Source organism: Canis lupus, chromosome 36 (assembly GCF_003254725.2).
Source record: "Canis lupus dingo isolate Sandy chromosome 36, ASM325472v2, whole genome shotgun sequence".
Taxonomy (NCBI): domain Eukaryota; kingdom Metazoa; phylum Chordata; class Mammalia; order Carnivora; family Canidae; genus Canis; species Canis lupus.
In genome coordinates this window covers 15,780,864-15,799,866 of record NC_064278.1, presented here as the reverse complement: position 1 = coordinate 15,799,866, position 19,003 = coordinate 15,780,864, and the positions used below count along the sequence as shown (strand labels likewise).

The 19,003-nt window shown below is 34.9% G+C and overlaps 1 protein-coding gene across 4 annotated transcripts in view; it reads left to right on the top strand.

Annotated features, from left to right (window-relative positions):
- TLK1 (tousled like kinase 1) overlaps positions 1-19,003 on the top strand; it is a 150,437-nt gene that overhangs the window by 49,109 nt on the left and 82,325 nt on the right. For 3 of the 4 annotated variants that reach the window (XM_025460142.3, XM_049106085.1, XM_025460141.3), the window contains one exon: positions 14,416-14,487. In XM_025460142.3, coding sequence (XP_025315927.3) covers positions 14,416-14,487 — 72 coding nt within the window. Of the gene's footprint in view, positions 1-8,581; positions 8,639-14,415; positions 14,488-19,003 lie in introns of those variants that run through there. The other variant, XM_025460144.2, reaches the window with a different exon arrangement.

Here is a 19,003-nt window from a genome sequence, read left to right as displayed (position 1 = left end):
CCTCTGCCTGTGTCTCTGTCTCTCTCTCCCTCTCTCCCTCTCTCTCTCTCTGTGTCTCTCATAAATAAATAAAATCTTAAAAAAAAAAAAAAGAATTTTTGGCTAGTTTTTATTAATTCTTTTGGCTAATTGCTGGATATTTTAAAGTTTTTGTGGCTGAAGTATTTTTTATTTTCTAGTTGGGTTATTGCATACCTATGAATTGTTTATAGTTTGATCTCGTGTATAGCAGTCTTGCTGTTGGCCTTTTTTTTTTTTTTTTTTTTTTTTTTGGTTGTAACAGTTTGTTGATTCTCTAGGTTCTCTATCCAATAACTATCTTCCAAAAATGACACTTTTATTTCTTACACCTCATATATATATTTTTTTTCTTTATATGTCATGACCTTCAGAAATGGAAATATTCTTTATTGTTTCGAATGAAATTTACTCCACATAAACAACTGTCAAATCTAAAGGGAAAGAAAAACTTTATTTGTAATTTTCAAAATATTGAAACAACTCAGCTATTCTTCATCTAAGAGAAATGTATTAAAAAGAAGTGTGGTATACATATTTACAATGGAATATTATTTAGCAATAAAAAGTAAGAGACTAACTTTTGCATGAATGTGTCTCAGATAAATGCATTATGCTAAGTTAAAATAAGTCAGATCAAAAGACTACATACTACAATACTTATTCCACATTTTTTTTTTTAAATGTATGCTCTGTCCTCAATGTGGGGCTCAAATTCACACTCTAAGATCAAGACTTGCATGCTCCATTCACTGAGCTAGCCAGGCACCCCACCTTTATTTCCTTTTTAAGACAGGGGTTATCAATGGGGATATTTTGAGCTATTCTTTTCTTATGGATTTCTAACTTAACTGTATTACCTTTTGAAAATATAGTTTGTATGACATTAATTCTTAAATGTGCCCTGTATTATAAGTATTTCATATTTAATAGGTCTTAGTTTTTTTGTTCAGATTTTAAATATTTCCTTGTGTAGCTTGACCGTTTTCTGAGTGGTGTGTTAAAATCTTTAGCTGTATAGGAAATTTTGTCAGTGATATTGTAATAGCATTGTATTGTGACAGATGGCAGCTACACGTGTGACCATAGCATAATGTATAGAGTTGTCCAGGCACTGTGTGTAAACTGTGCTTCAATTAAAAAATCATTAGTTGTGATTATTAATGTATTTCAGCTTGTAGTTTATCAATAATTGCTTGATATATTTTGAGGCTGTATTTTTATATACATATATCTTCTCATTTTTCTTTTTATAACCATAATTATTTTTTTCTTAAATACTTGTTTTTTTTTTTTTCAAATCTTAAGATTATTCTCTTCGGCTTTCTTTTCATTCATATTTATCTTAGATATAGGGATATAATTCTTTTATTTTTACTCATTTTGTTTTAATTTTATTTCTTGTAGACCATGTGTGTATTTTGATAGAATATTAGTATTTTTACCTCTTAAATGGTGGGTCTAGTCCATTACATTTATTGTAATTATTGTTATTTTCTGACTTGGTTCTACTATCGTCTAATGGCTTCTAATTACACTTTACTTTTATTCCCCTCTACCCCCTTGCTTTCCATTGGTCAAAGGGAGTTTTTCCTGGTGTTTTTTTTTTTTTTTTTTTTAAACACAATTGGGTCATAATTATTCAATGATTTTTTTTTTAAGATTTTATTTATTCATGAGAGACAGAGAGAGAGAGAGAAAGCGTGTGAAGAGACACAGGCAGAGGGAGAAGCAGGCTCCATGCAGGAAGTCTGATGTGGGACTGGATCCCGGGTTTCCAGGATCACACCCTGGGCTGAAGGCAGCGCTAAACAGCTGAGCTACCTGGGCTGCCCCTTTTCCTGGTGTTTTAAAGTTACATATTCTATTTTTAGTATTATGATGATACTTTCTACACTCATTTATGTATTTATTTTATTATATTTTATACTCATATATTTATACATTGCTGCAGGATTTCTCCTCCACTGCCCCCCCAAACAACTTTTACTTTGAAAAAATATTATGCCTATAGAAAATTGAAAATATTGTTCAAAGAATACTTGCATTCTCTTTATTTAGATTTAAGAGATGTAGGGATGCCTAGGTGGCTCAGCAGTTGGGCGTCTGCCTTCGGCTCAGGGTGTGATCCTGGAGTCTCGGGATCGAGTCCTGCATCGGGCTCCCTGCATGGAGCCTGCTTCTCCCTCTGCCAGTGTCTCTGCCTCTCTGTCTCTGTCTCTGTGTCTCTCATGAATAAATAAATAAAATCTTAAAAAAAAAAAGATGTAAACATTTTTGTAAATTTTTGTGCTCATGTATAGACAGTCCCTATTATCTTTTCTCTGTTATCGTGGTCTCTGCAAGGAATGTGAACAGATTTTTCTCCACGAGCCCTGCTTGATTTTAGTGGATAATAGTACTTAGGAACCAATCTCGGTATGCTTGTTGTTATGTGGTTAGTCTCTTGGAAGAATGTCAGCTAATATAGAATCAAAGTTAACATTCAGTATTCTGCAGCATAATTACTAATTAAGGCAAGAATCATCTGGAAATTAAAATCATTTAGTAAAATGTTTTTGAGACCATTGTATTTTTAAGGTCTCAAAGTTTCACATTATAGATGAATTACTTATTATAAAAGAGAAAATGGGTATTTAAAATGGAGAGATTTGTTTGTTACCACCATAATAAGCAAGGTCAAATGTTTTTATTGGCAGTGACCCAGTTTGACGTTAGGTGCTTTCTTAGGTGATGCAACAAGAGGAATACAGATCACCTATAATTCTCATGGTGGAAGTGTTGGTTTTTTTTTTTCCCCCATGGTGGAAATGTTTGATTTGAATGTAGTCATAAGAAAATACTCCTGCAGCATCTTGCCAGACAATTGGCCTGAACTCTTTCTTCAGAGTGTTCAGTGCCATGAAAAACAAAGGGAGGCAGAGGGACTATTCTAGATTGGTTGAGACAAAAGACTCATAGCCAGATTGAATCTGTGATTCCTGATTTGCTCCTGAATTGGGAGAAAAATGGTTATAAAGGATGTTTTTGAGATAGCTCAGGAAATTTGAGTATGAACTGTATTTATGTTGGATGATGAATTAATGTTGATTTAGGGTTCTTTCTGGATAAGCTTGTATTTTTAATACTCATTTAAGTTTAAAAATATAGATGAAGCTACAGAATGTAAGATAGTGTTGAGCAATGACTGTTATAATGGTTTTATTTAAATTCGTGGTTATAATGTATCTGTGAAATGCAGTGTTATAAGCAAATTTTACTAATGGTAAATCTGGAGTTTGTAATGTAGAACTAAAAGCACAAGGATTGAATTTCTGATAGTGATGGTGCTCTGGGAGAGGAAGAATGGGAGAAAGATATGAAAATCATCTAGGAGCATAGAGTAAAAAATTGATTTACCTGTAATGATGTATGTTATGTTTGCTTAAAAGTAAAGTACTAAGCACAGGCAACAGAGATACTATAAATAGAGCTTCTAAATTACTATTATATAATATAGAAAGAATAAAGCTAAGTATATATTATCACAACAATTGAGAACCCATCTTTAGGCTGTTGACAAGAAATATAAAAAATGACAAAGATTGGAAATAACTGGAAAGAAAATATTTCAGGTAATCGCAAGGAAGAAAGTAAAATTGAATATAAGTTTGATATCAGTTTCTCCCCTAACTCAGAACCTTCCAAAGATTTCCCATCACATTAAAAATACAATCAGTGTCTTCATCATGCCATAACAAAACCTTCTGATCTAGCTTTAAACTAATTGCCCTATTCAACTAACAGCTGTCCCAGTACACCCACATTGTTTTGTCACTGCTTCAAACATGCTTTTTGCTTACTTCAGATGTTTGCTCAAGTGTCACCTCTTCAAAGAGGTTTTCTCTGTCCGCTCTATGTAAGAAGATAGTTATATCACTTTACCCCTTTCTCCACTTAATTTCTTTAAAAGTACTTACTGGTTCCTTACTAATACTAAATATTTATGTGTTTTTTTAATTGTCTGTTTCCTTTCTTGTACAATATAAACTCCATGAGCCCTTAGCGTTGCCTTTTTTTTCATTACTGTACTACCTAGCATCTGCATAGTACTGAGGCCCTCAATAAATATTTTTGAACATATGAATGAATGTCAGATAAACATTCTTCAGAAACAAAAGCCTGAGTGGTACAAAGATAGATACTTTTTAAGGACTAATAATCCATAAGGAAGATATGATAATTATAAACATTTATAGATCAAGCAGTTCTAAAAATACATGGTGAATTTATTAAAATGCAATTATAGTGAAGGATTTTAATATCCTTTTAAATTTTGACTATATATAAAACAGGCTATATAGGATTTGCAGTTTGTACAATATAATCTATAGGCTTGATTTGACCGATATACATACACATAGAATAGTCAGTCCTCTTTATTTGAGGATTCTGTAATTGCAGATTCACCTACTCGCTCAAATTTATTTGTAACCTCAAAATCAATTCTCTGATTACTTTTGCTAGTCATTCAAGGACCTGTGCGTGTGCAATGTTGAAAAACTTGAGTCACCCGAGGCTGAACAAAGCAACATTCTGCCTGTGTGTTTCAGCTCTCATAGTTTAAACACGTGTTCTTTTCACAGTAACTTAGTGCCATGTTTTTCGCTTTCTTGTGATTTTTTTGGTGGTAATTTTGTGTTTAAAATGGCCTCCAAGAGTAGTAGTGCTAAGGTGCTGTCTAGTGTTCTGAGCACAAGAAGGTTATGAGGTGCCTTAGAGAGAAAATATGTGTGTTCTATGAGCTTTGTTTATGCATGAGTTACAGTGCTGTTGGCTATAAATTCAGTGTGAATGAATCAACAATAGATATTAAATAGGGCATCTTAAAATAGAAACACACTTCTATACAGAACAAGGTTATATATTAATTGGTTAACAAAAAATGTGGTATGAAGCTTGCAGGACCCTAACTTTGTATTTCCCTGAGTGGCAATGATTCAGCAGCATTCACTAATTCAGTGTTCACAGCTAATCCAGAAATTGACTGGAAAGAGAGAGAAAACTTTTATTCTATCATACGATACTTCTATTATTTTACCTCAGTCCTGCTTCACCTGTTTACTTGCACAGATCCTTGTGGTATGAGTTTGTAGCTCTGGTGTAGGATTACAGGTAAAAGGTAAAGGTAAATATTATAAAGTGTACTAATGTACAAGTTAATTGTGTACCTGTCAGGTTGGAAAAAGGAGCTAAATGTAAAGATTTCTTATTTTACATAGGAATCACACATGGTTTAAAGAATTTAAAAGTCGTGTATTTTTAAGGGTAAGGTAACTCTTTGAAGAATTTAAAATTAAAAAGATAAATATATCAAGAAGAAGGGGAAACTGTGGTGCCAGTGAACTAAATCTTACATGGCAGAGTCAATAAAAGAGCTTTTTGAAATATAGTACATATAGTAGAATACTCTGCACCTGTTTGAAAGAAAGGAGTTAGCAAAGGAAAAAAGGAATGAAGAATTTATTCTGTGTTGATTTGGAATATTCCAACCTATATTAAGAGAAAAGAAAGCAGTGCAGGACAGTCTGCATAATGTTATTTTTTTGACTAAGAAGGAAGGAAACCGACTTCATGATTCATTTGTTAGACCCATAGCCTCTAGAAAGATAATAAAAAACAAAGTGAAGCAGTCTATTTGTATTGCCTATTCAAAAATTTCATTAAAAATAGCTTTTTAAAAAATGGTTGCCCCTGAATGTTGGGACTGGTATGGGAGGGAGAAATTTATTATTTCTGTAATGAATTTTTTTTCCATGTGCCTGCGTTGCTTTTATATTTAAAAAAATGTCCCATGAGTGTGTTGCCCCTCACCCCTCCCAAAATCTGTTTTTGGAAGGCTTCAAAATGTGTACATAACTAAATATCTGAGTGTATAAATGATTATGTACTAGGTTTTATCAAACTTTCTTTCCCCTTCTATGCACCTTTCTCCTCAATAGTTTGAAACTTTTATAATCTTTCCTTTTATAATTTCCTTTTTTGTACACAAAAGTATAAGTTTTGGGGGAAACCCCATACACATTAGCAACAATTTTCCCATTCCACTGCTCTCCTACCCTACAATTTAGCCTTGGCAACCATTAGTCTGTTATCTGTCTTATGGATTTGCCTCTTCTGAACATTTTATATAAATGGATTCATACAGGAGCCTCCTTGGTGGCTCAGTTGGTTAAGTGTTTGCCTTTGCTTTGGTTCAGGTCATGATCCCAGGGTCCTGAGATCTTAGCCCCACCTCAGACTCACTGCTCATCCAGGAATCTGCTTCTCCCTCTCCCTCTGCCTGCCACTCTGCCTGCTTGTGCACACTCTCTCTCTGTCAAATAAATGAAATAAAAAAAAATGGATTCATACAATACATACAATACGACATTCTGTGTCTACTTTCTGTCTTGGTGGACCTGCCTATTCTGAGTATTTCTTTTTTTTTTTTTTTTTTAAACATTTATTTTTATTTTTATTTATTTATGATAGTCACAGAGAGAGAGAGAGAGAGGCAGAGACATAGGCAGAGGGAGAAGCAGGCTCCATGCACCGAGAGCCCGATGTGGGATTCGATCCCGGGTCTCCAGGATCGCGCCCTGGGCCAAAGGCAGGCGCTAAACCGCTGCGCCACCCAGGGATCCCCTATTCTGAGTATTTCTATAAATGGAATTATACAATATGTGCCATTTTGTATGGGTCTTTTTTCACCTAGCATAGTGTTTTTATAATTCATGAATATTGTAATATATATTAGTACTTTATTCCTTTTTATGACTAATATTCCATTGTATTGATGTATCAGGTTTTGTTTATTCATCAGTTGGTGGACGTTTGCATTTCTGTTTTTCAATGTGAATAATCTTTGAATCCACACTGATATAACTGCTTTCAACATTGGTACAGGTTTTTATAGAGACTTATGTTTTTAGTTTTCTTAGGTATATACCAAGGATTAGAATTAAGTCAGTGTGGAATTAGCACAGGAAAGGGAAAAATAGGCCAATGGAAGAGAATGAAGTTCAGCAACAGACCCATTTATATATATAACTTGATAGATGATAAAGGTAATAATACTGCAGTGCAGTGGGGAAAGGGATAATCTTTTATAATAGATGATGGATCAGTTGAATATCCTAGATGGGGGAAAATGACTCTTGACCCTCACCTCTTACCATAATACAAAAATCAATAGTAGACAACTTGCAGATCTAAATATGAAAGATAAAACAATGGAGATTTAATGAGAATAATGACATTTCATAAATGGGCCACAAATGTTTAATAAATGTAATTATGTTCAAATGACACCAAAAAATAGTATGAATGAAAAGGCAAGTCATAGAGTATTCATATTCAGAATTATGTAAAGATTTCCTACAGATCGAGAATAAAAAGACCCAAATCCATGGTTAGAGCTGCAAACGCCAACTTATTCTACCACCTGTAATGAAAATTAGCAGAACTGTGTCCTCTTCTTCCAACCCTATATTCATTCTTCACAGAAGTAATCCTTATTATCATACAGGTTTTTATTATGTTTTCTTTGTATTTCTAAGTAATATTATATGATTATATATGTACATAAATATATACACATACACACGTATACATATTCGTGTGTATGTGTATACAGACTCCATGATTACATTTATCCATTTGTACAACTTTGTTTTCCCTGTAGTTAATGGTTGATTTATGGTTTTTAGTTTTTTAGTATTTTTTTTTCTCAAATCTGTTTGACCATGGAACTACTTTTTCTCTTTTTTGAAATTTCCTTCCTCTCTTTTTTTTTTAATTTATGATAGTCACACAGAGAGAGAGAGAGAGAGGCAGAGACATAGGCAGAGGGAGAAGCAGGCTCCATGCACCAGGAGCCCGACGTGGGATTCGATCCCGGGTCTCCAGGATCGAGTCCTGGGCCAAAGGCAGGCGCCAAACCGCTGTGCCACCCAGGGATCCCGAGTTTTTTAGTATTCAGTGGAAGCATCTACATAGTTACCAGCAGAGGTACCAATCTCTGATTATTTTCAAATACAAGTTTTTCTTATATTATTTCTATTTTCTTTAGACATCCTTCCTGAAGTTTTGTTGTTCTGTTCTTATTTAGGGATAGTTGCTTCTCCTTCTACTGGATGCCTATCATCCTGGAATCTCCCCTCTTGACTATCATGGGAATTCTTCTTGTGTCTGTCCTGTATTTCAGTTCTGCTTCCTGTATGCCATCTCTTGCTCTTTCTTGGTTTATTCCTTTGCTTTGGAAGAACAGATTCTCTGGTTATTCCCTGAGGGAAAGGTAAATGAGTATCATATTTGAGACCTTATATATTCTCCTCCCATTGGTTATTTGTCTGCATGTAGAATTCTAGGTTGGAAATCATTTTATTAGAATTTTAAAGGTATTGTTCCATTGCCTTCTTGCTTCCAAAGTTACTGTTGAACATTCCAATGTCATTCTGATTCCTGATCCTTTGTGAGTAATCTGTTTATTCTTCCTAAAAGCTTTTATAGGATCTTCTCTTTAATCTCTGGCATTTAAAATATTTTATTATAGTGTGCTTTGATGTGGGTCTTCTTGAACCAGTATACTTGGTCAAAAGTATGTCCTTTACTCCTGAAACCAGTACTACACTATATGTTAACTTACTTGAATTTTTTTTTTTAAAGCGTCTTTTTTTTTTTTTTTAAAGATTTTATCTATTTATTCATGAGAATGCACAGAGAGGAGAGAGAGAGGCAGAGATGCAGGCAGAGGGAGAAGCAGGCTCCATGCACCGGGAGCCCGATGTGGGATTCGATCCCGGGTCTCCAGGATCGCGCCCTGGGCCAAAGGCAGGCGCCAAACCGCTGCGCCACCCAGGGATCCCAGCGTATGTCTTTCAATGCAGAAACTCCTGCTTTCTAGTTCTAGAAAAGTTTCTTGAATTATTTCTTTGATAATTTCAGCTCCTGGATTTATTTTCTTTCTTTCTTCCTTCTTTTCCTTTCTTTCCTTTCTTTCTTTTCTTTCTTCCCTCATTATTTGAACCAGGACCTCTGATTCTCTAATTTTCTTTTCTCTTGAACTTTTTGGTCTCCTTCTGCGAAGATTTCAAGTTTATCTTTGAATCTATCCATTTTTTTCTTTTTCTTTTAGCTATTATATTTTCTTTTTCCAGGAGGTTTTTTTTTCTTCTTCTTCCTTTTTTTGGTGGTGGTTCTCTAAATATTTCATTTTTATAGTTTGCTGATATTAGGGTATTTAGTGATGGTTCTGTTTGTTATTTTTCTGTGCAGTTTTTTGGTGCCTCCTTGGTGGTTTTTATTTCTTATGGATTTCTTTGTTTTGTTTGTATTTTCTCAGATGTATGGTGATATGGGGCTTTGTTCATGTACATGCATTAGGCACTGAACAACTTATGGGAAGCTTTGTGTGAGTAGGTAGGGCTTGTTGACCAATAGGTTTTGCAGTAGGATGACATGGATAGGTCATTTTTCTGAGAGATTTTCTCTTTCTCCTATTTATAAGTCTTGTATCTTGAGATACTTTGTTTTCTTAGGAATTCTATAGTTTCCTATCTGTGGGGTATATTCTCAAGTGCCTTCTGGTAGTTGGGTGTGTTTTTTTAAGTTTTATTTATTTTAGAGAGAGTGTGTGCATGCATAAGAGGGGAAGAGAGAGAGAGACTCTGCTGAGCATGGAGCTGGACATGGAGCTCAGTCTCACAACCCTGAGACCATGACCTAAGCTGAAACCAAGGGTTACATGTTTAACCCACTATGTCATACAGGCACTGCTAGTTGTTCTTTATATTTTTTCCAGAATATATAGTTCTTTGTGGGAATATTGGCATGATGAAATATTCTATTACTTCGAATAGAATCTCTATTATATATTTTATTATTTGTTTTAAAAGACAAAAATCCTTTATGAACCTCTATTGATACTCCCAAATCAAATCAGAACAGAGTTTTTAGTTATGTCTCTATCTTCTTTCTATACTAAGAGTTGTGGTTCTTAAGGACATAAAGCACATGATAGAGTTACATAATTATTTGCTCCGTTCCGTATCTTACAGCAGTCTCAAAATAACAATAGTTGTACTGTCACAATGACAGTACAATGTGATAATTTTAAAATTAAAATTTTAGAGTTAAAATTTTTTTTGCTTGTGCTTTCAGTAAACTTCCATCCCGTATTTTAAAAAATATTTTATTGGGCAACCCTGGTGGCTCAGCAGTTTGGCGCTGCCTTTGGCCCGGGGTGTGATCCTGGAGACCTGGGATCGAGTCCCATGGCAGGCTCCATGCATGGAGCCTGCTTCTCCCTCTGCCTGTGTCTCTGCCTCTCTCTCTCCCTCTCTCTGTGTCTGTCATAAATAAATAAATAAAATATTAAAAAAAATAAATTAAAAAATATTTTATTAACTTTGCATACATTTGGCCATTATGTTTTATACTCTCTTCTTTGTACTTCTTATTTAATCTTTACCAACAAGTAAATAATATTTTTTATTTTTATTTTTTAAAGATTTTATTCATTCATTCATGAGAAACACAGACAGAGATATAGGCAGAGGGTGATGCAGACTACCCGCGTGGAGCCCAATGTGGGACCCGATCCTGGTACTCAAGGATCATGCTCTGAGCCAAAGGCGGACACCCAACCACTGAGCCACCCAGTGGCTCAGCCACCCAGATATCCCAGTAAATAATATTATTGCTTGCCACATTAGTTCTTTTTTTTTTTGCCACATTAGTTCTTAGGTTCACTTTGGTTACCTAACACTTGTGCTCTAGGTTCTTTTAGAAGGCTCATGGGAGCAGTATTTCCTGATTTCCAGCATTTTGATAACAGTTTATCTGTGCCTTCTAAGTGTTGGAGAGCAATTTTGCTGAATAGAAAACATTTCATTTATATTTTCTTGAATATCTTAAATACATTACTCCATTTTCTTCTGGCATATAGTATTGCCTTAGAAAAATTTAATGTTGGCTTTCTGGGTTGATATTCTTAGGTGCATGTTATGCTTTTTCAGTCAGTAGTTTCAAAATTTCTTTTTTAATTTTTAGAGACATTTTCTTGAATTACAGTTTTTACTGTTTGTTTTCTTATAGTAGTGCTCTTTAAAGACTTTTACTTGAATGTTGGATTTTTACTGCTTCATCAGTTGCCTTTTCTATCCTTTCATTTGGATAAATGTTTATTGGATATATATTGTATGTATTTTCTCTCAGGTTCATTCAGACTTAATCTTCAATTCTGAGGCTTCTCCCCCTATTTCTGATGTTTCCCTCAGTTCTGTTAACCTTAAATCTGAGTTTTTTGAAATTGATTTATGTTGTTCTCTCATGTCTTGAGTTATTTTTGTAATTTTTTTTTTAGCTCATTTTGAAATAGTAGGTTACAGTTTTTGGCTATTTTGTGGGTATGTGTTCCTTATTCCACATCTTATTCCATATCTTCTTTTTCTTTTTCTTCTTTTTTCCTTATTATAACTTCATTGGATTGACCTAATCATTTTCTGTTCTTTACATTTTTGTGGTTTAGAATGGTTTTTCTTGGGATTCCTGGGTGGCTCAATGGTTGAGCGTCTGCCTTTGGCTCAGGTTGTGATCCTGGGGTCCTGGGATCAAGTCCTGCATCAGGTTCCCGGAAGTGAGCCTGCTTCTCCCTTTGCCTATGTTCCTTCCTCTTTGTGTGTCTCTCATGGATAAATAAATAAAATCTTTTTTTAAAAAAAATTAAAAAAATAGAATGGCTTTTCTTACAGAGTTCCCTCTGCTATTGTTTTGGGGCATTCTTCAAATGTGTGGCATTTGCTTTCTGAAATTTCTGGGCTTCGCTCTCCTCCCTGCTTTTATCTGAATATTTTCTTTCCTTTATCTTCATTGTACCTATTGTGCTCAGTTTTGATTCCACACCCAGTAGTTTATTCACATTGGGATACTCTTAGTGAGGGATGTTTTTAGAGTTCATAGAACTCCAACCTCTTCAGACTTCAACGTGAACCTCCTGTACTTAATCACTATTTGAAAGGACAGAAATTCTTCCAGTTATAGCTTTTGTACTCAGATTGCTGTTTTCAGCGTCTCTGTTCTCAGATCTGTCAGATAACGCCGTTTCCTTTTGCTTCCTCTCATATGACACAGGTCCTGTGGTTATTGGTGATTTGTCCCCACCTGCTATTTGAAGGGAATTCGTGGAGATTCCTTGTCAGCCAGTTTTGTTGTAAATGTGTCTGTGGGTTTGGGGTTTATATTTTTATCTGAGGATTTAGAGATTCTCAAAAACATTGGCCCCCAACCTAATTTATCACTTCTTAATTGCTGTTTATGGTGTTTTTTTGTCTCAAGTTTGATAATCTTCTTCTAATTAGATTATGTCTTCCTCCCAATAGTACTTGAATCTTAATCACTTTGAGTGCTGGTTTGTGTTGAAAACAACCTTTACAACCTTTACCTTTACTATGTCCAGCATAGTAATAGACATGTATGCAGTGACAAAGTGTCATCAATTTAGAAGTTAGCCTGAGGGTAGCTGTAGGCTAAATTCCAACCTTTTAATAGTAGGATTAGCACCTACTCTTACTTTTTCCCCTCTTCCAGAACTTTTATTTTGTTTTTTTTTGTTCATTTTATTAATAAATTCAGTTAATTAATATATAGTATATTATTAGTTTCACAGGTAGAGTTCGGTTATTCATCAGTCTTATGTAGTACCCAGTACTGAGTCCATCACCCAGTTACCCCATCCTCCCACTCACTTCCCCTTTAGTAACCCTCAGTTTGTTTCCTATGATTAAGAGTCTCTTATGATTTGTCTCCCTTTCTGATTTCATCTTATTTTCCCTCTTCCCCCTATGATCTTCTGTTTTGTTTTTTAAATCACACATGTAAATGAGATCATATGATAATTGTCTTTCTCTGATTGACTTATTTTGCTTAGCATAATACCCTCTAGTTCCATCCACATTGTTGCAAATGGCAAGATTTCATTTTTTTTTGATAGCTGAGTAATATTACATTGTGTGTGTGTGTGTGTGCGCGCACGCACACACATGTTCTTTATTTATTCATCTGTTGATGGACACTGGGTTCTTTCTGTAGTTTGGCTATTGTGGACATTGCTATAGACATTGGGGTACAGGGGCCCCTTTGGATCACTACATTTGTATCTTTGGGGTAAATACCTAGTAGCACCTACTCTTTTTTTTTTTTTTTTAAGACTTTATTTATTTATGAGAGACACAGAGAGAGAGAGAGAGAGGCAGACACAGGCAGAGGGAGAAGCAGGCTCCATGCAAGGAGCCTGACATGGGACTCGATCCCGGATCTTCAGGATCACACCCTGGGATGAAGGTGGCGCTAAACCGCTGAGCCACCCGGGCTGGGCTACCCAGTAGCACCTACTCTTAACAAATTGTAGGGAAACAGGGATATCAGATGGCCTGCCTATATGTGAAGGTCATTTATGCATCATCTTTAATGTATATGCCATAGCCTGTCATCCTTTGATCTAAACATTCCTGGAAAACATTGATCTAGTGTACTGATGTTCCAAAAAGTCTACAAAATAATGAACATCATAGAAACATATTGGAAACATAGCTGATGTCATCCTACAAATGATAGCTTATTTCTCTTTGTTGCTATTTAAAAATATTATAAAGGAAATGTAGAAACTCTTGGGTGAAGCAATTAAAATAGGATAATAAAAGATTTTCTTAAAAGCTAAACCAAAACAAACAAAAAACCCAGGATTTGTCCAGTTTGTTAGTATGAAGAGAGGCAAAGGAGTGTAGGCGGGATATGATGGAATTTGATAAAATTGTGTAGGGTATTAAGGAGCACAGTAATGTTTTTGGTTCAAGGAAGCACCAGTTTTTATATATTGAGTAGTAATTTTAGGGATTTTTTAATCCTAGCCCAGTTTCCTTTGCTCCTGAATTTGGTATTCTAAAAAATCCACTTAGCACAGTTCCTAAAACACAGATCTTTATTAACTTGGTAAAATGGTAAAAATTGGTAAAACTTGGTAAAAATTCCACAATATTTATAGTTTAAGAAGTTAATATTTGATATTTTTAAGATTTATTTATTTTAGAGAGAGAGTGAGGACACAAAAGAGGCACAAGGAGAGAGAATCTCAAGGAGACACTGTGCTGAGCATGGAGGCCAACATGGGGCTCCATCTCATGACCCTGAGGTCACAACCTGAGTTGAAACCAAGAGTGGGTCATTTAACTGCTTGTGCCACCAATGCATCCTGATATTTCTTATTTTTACTTCATTTAACTTCCTTGCTTTTTATTTATGAAAATAGATTATTTACCTTGTTAGCATGTTTCATTTAAAATTAATCCTAATATTTACCTGTTTAAAAATCTTTAACAGGCCTCAACAAATAATGAAAGTTCTAATCATAGTTTTGGAAGCTTGGGATCTCTAAGTGACAAAGAATCTGAGGTAAGTACCTTCATTTTAAATATGGTACTATTAAAGTAAAAGCTGGAATCACCTTTTTTCTTTTAATAGTTTTTCTTCCCTGCCACCAATCCTTGTGCTAACGGTTAATGCTAAAGTTTCTGGGAGGGGCATTTTGTTCTGCCTTATGAAGCACAGTATTCAGACTGAAGACTATATGACATTAGAAAGGAAATATAGTTTCTTTGGCTACATACCTGAACTTGTATGTTAGTGGTATAGATGTTCTTAATGGAAGCCATTCATGATTCTAGTAGATGAAAGTGGTTTTTGAACTGTGTTGTTCTACAGTTTTCTATTATTTTTTTGTTATACTTCCCTCTTAGTTTGGTTATGAGTAAGGGTTTGTTTACTTCCTGAGATACAAATAAACATTTTTTTTCCTTTTGAAATTTCTTGTGGAATTTCATACCGTTGGTTTTCACTTTTCATATTTAAAAATACCTGGAAAAAATTCTTTCCCTTCCCATCCACCTACTGACCCCACTAAGAAGATACAGGGAATTTTATAAGTAGGCATTTGGATCCATGGTATAGTTAACATTGAGCATGATATCCTTGATGGCATCTTTTTGAAACCTACAGACAGGAAGTTCTTTGGGTTTTAGCATTTAGCATCAGTTGTTGATGTTGCAACATCACTTTTTGTGGCTACAACCTATAATATTTCCTCTGCTCAGATTATAGAGTTCTGTTACTTTTAAATGCATGCATGTGTATGTGTGTGTGTTTGTGTTTTCCCTTCAATGTTAACTTATTTCTCTTTGATCCATTTTAGTCTTTTTTCTACTTGGTTTAGTGTAGCTATATCCTCTTGATAACACCAGTAGGTCATTAGCACTCAGTACTCAGCCATTTGGTTTTGGTGTTTAGTGGAAAGAGAATATTAAAGGTGACATCTTTTTAAGTCCTATGTTATTGAAAGCATCTAGGAATCTCTAGGTACACAGTTTTGTGCAGTACTGTGCAGGCACCCTGACACTCCAAAGGAGTGTGGCATGGGGTTTTCACTCATCAGGCTTTCCCTTCCACAGAGACAACTGGCAGGCAGCTGAAAGGACTGTGCAAGTGACGGGACTTTATCTGCAGTAGGTTCCCTTGAGGTAAGCGTTAGTAGCCCCTGTAGTACCAGATTACCACAGTTTAGGTTTTTTTTCAAATTAGCATACTTAAGTCCTTAAAAATCGTAGGTTTAGATTAGTCAAAGTAGAGTTTCAGTTTTCAGAAACTATATCAAGTTTTCAGAAACTATATCAAGAATGTTTTCACTTTATATCTCCTGGACTTTGGAACATTTCTTGATATTTCCAGATTTTGGTCTATTTAGTAATTTCATATGCCTTTTCTTTCATAGGCTGTTATGTTATGAAGGACAGTAAAATAATTTAGTTATTTCCCTTTTCTCTTAACCAAATCTTATGTTTTCGATAGTTTTTTTAAATAGAAAAACATAGTAAAAGTTAGATCACCTATAGCAGTTACATATTTCTGTGTTCTGTAGAGGTACCCATGCTCCCAGTATAAGCTACAGTTGCAGTATTTAATTCATTCAAAGGAGTCAGTCTATAGGAAAGTACCACTTCCCTTTAAAGAATTTCAAGAATCACTTTTGACTATATTTTTAGTTAAAAAATATTTTTTTAAAGGCCATGCTGTAATTTACAGTGAAGTACAATTGGTTAACCATTGTATATACTTAGCTTAATTTGTATAGAAATTTTGACATTTGGGGCAGCAGTAGAAAATCTTAAAAATTTGGGGACCTTTGCTCATCTGTGTTCGGTATCAGAACTTTTTCAAATTGATGGTTAGGTCAGGCTGCACAGTATTTTGGAAATGATTACAGCTTATACATTTTCCTTAAAATTTGAAGAAGGAAATTTTTTTGTCTGAACATTTAAGAAGCTACTTATCTGGAAAATGATTTCCAGGTTTTATTTCTATACTATATATTTTAACAAATTTCCTTGGGATTTAATTTTACATACCTCAAAATACAGATTTTATAGGCCATTAAGTGAAGTTGTTGGGTGTAAACAATTGTAGGGTGAAAGTACTACTTTTTTTTCCTGGTACGACAATAGTAAAGTTGATGTAGTATTTCATTGTCTTCTGATGTCATTTTCTTTTGGTACTCCATCCCCTGATCCATTACATTTTCTTAATAGTTTTTGTTTTTATGAAAATTAGTACTGAAGGTTTATTTAAAAAAATAGCAGTTCTCTGCCACCCACTTCTATCCCACCTCACTTTTGATTCTTTCAGCTCTTCTGATATTTATTTCCACATTTTAATACAAATAATATGCATCTCTTGAGCTTTTGGTTCTTCAGTTGGACATTTTCCTCCTACCCAGTACTCTTTTCAGACACTCAGAACCCTTCTTGTTTTCTGTCCTTTTACTTTTAAAACTGAAAAGCATCTGATATTCACTGTTAGAGTCATTTGAGTCTTCAACTGAAATTTTCCATTTCAGTTTATATATGAATTATTTCATATGTCGATTTGCCTTTTATTTCTAAATGAATAGTTGTAGAACAGAAAGGTTTTTCCCTTTGTTATTGAAATTGCTAGTTGGTAGGAAGGTATTGATCTTGTTTTTGCTTCATTTTACATCATTCTAGGTCTAGTCAGTATATTCCAAAATTTTGCTGTGTTTTCAATAAGCATTTATTACATATCTGTTCTCTTCTAGCCTCTGTGCCCAAGCACAGAGATGAATACAATACAATCCAATTCCTGCCTTCAAATGAGATCATTGTCTTCTAGGACAAACAGACTGCTTCATAAACAGTGTAGACCATGCTATAATAGATGTAAGCACAAGATACCATGGAGCAAAGAGAAGGAAGCCCCTAGTTCCATCTGCCTGCCAGGGAGAAGAAGGGAAAAAAGTAAAAAAGAGATAATAGTTGAGTTGTTAGACTATGAATTCATCCCAGAAGACAAGGGCAAAGTATGAGAAGACAGGCAGGAAGACTAGCTTTTGCATGGAAGCATGGCAAGTAGTTTTGTTCAAGACATGGGGCAGTGACTCTCAACCCCAGCTGTACTTTTAGATCACCTGAGAAGCTTAAAAAACATAACCTGCCTAGGTGACTAAACTGGTTTGAAGGCTTCTGGTATAGGTAGGCTATGCAAGAATGGTGAAAGGTAGGTGGAGTTAGGGTTTGAAAGCCCTTGTACTTTTCATAGTAGGGAATTTGGACTTTTGTCTAAATAATGATGAACCATTTAAACAGGAGAAACAAAAGGAAAAGTAGAGATGAAGAAGGCTCCCACAGTAGCATAGAGGATAGAATTGGAGGGAAGTGAAACCTAAGTTAAGAAAATCATTTAGTTAGGAATACTGCCTCCTGTACAAAAACTCCCAGCCTCCACAGTTTAATATTAGAAGGAAAAGCTTCAGGTGCACAGGCTTCTAATTAAAGTGTTCTCAAGTTTACCTTTTGGGCTTTCCCTTCTTCATATTCTCAAACTTTGTTTATTGATATTACCACCTGGGCCATGCTTCTCAAACTTGAGTGCCAGTGAATTACACCAACAGTTCCTTGTGTCTATAGATCTGGGGTGGAGGTTTGCATTTTTAACAAGCCTCGAGATTCCCCTAGATTATAAAAGTAGAATAAAAAAAAATAAAAATAAAAGTAGAATCAGTAGTGTTTGATGACTGAATGAGGTAAAGAAGGAAAAGGAGGAGCCTAGGGTTATTTAAAGGTATCTAGCTTTAGATGAATGTTGGTGCTTTTGACCAAGATAGACAATAGAGAAGGGAGAAACATAGGTGTTTGGCATAGAAGGTAATGAATTAAATTCTGGACAACACTGAGTTTGCACATCTGTGAATTAACCAAATGAAGACAGTACTTTAGATAGGCAGTAGGAGCTATCTGGATCTCGGGAAAGAGGTTGGGCTAGAGATGAAGACTTAGAAGAGTTTTTGACACAGGTGTTAAACGCTTTGAATGGTCAGAGGAGGGGATTCCCAAGGTCAAAACAATTTTTATAGTAGTGCTAAAGCATTATTTGCCTTTTTAAAAATAACTAATAATGCTAAGACATATCTGGCTTTTTTATCTGGCTTTCATTTTCTCATGAGTTTACAGTGAAAATTTCCAGAGTCTAATGATACGTGATGACATCATCACTGATGATTTATAAATTGTTTGCTCGTATACTCTGATGTTTCAAAACTTCTTTAGTTTTAACATCTAGAATAGTAAATATTGATAGTTGTTGCTTATGCAAATAAAAGCTCTTTGGGATCCTCAACAATTTTTAAGAGTTTATAGAGGAATCTTGGGACCAAAAATTTAGAAACTGCTTCTGTAGGTGAACTCACCTCCATGTAGTGTGTATAACACTAGGAAGTGTGTGCAGGTGAGGTAAGTGTGCTAGAGAAAGAGTAGTTGTCTGGTAAGGAGGTAGATAGACCACAGGAAGAAAAAGAGGAAGCAGTGATAGAGGAGAATAATGAGTACAATTAAATGTCACAGAA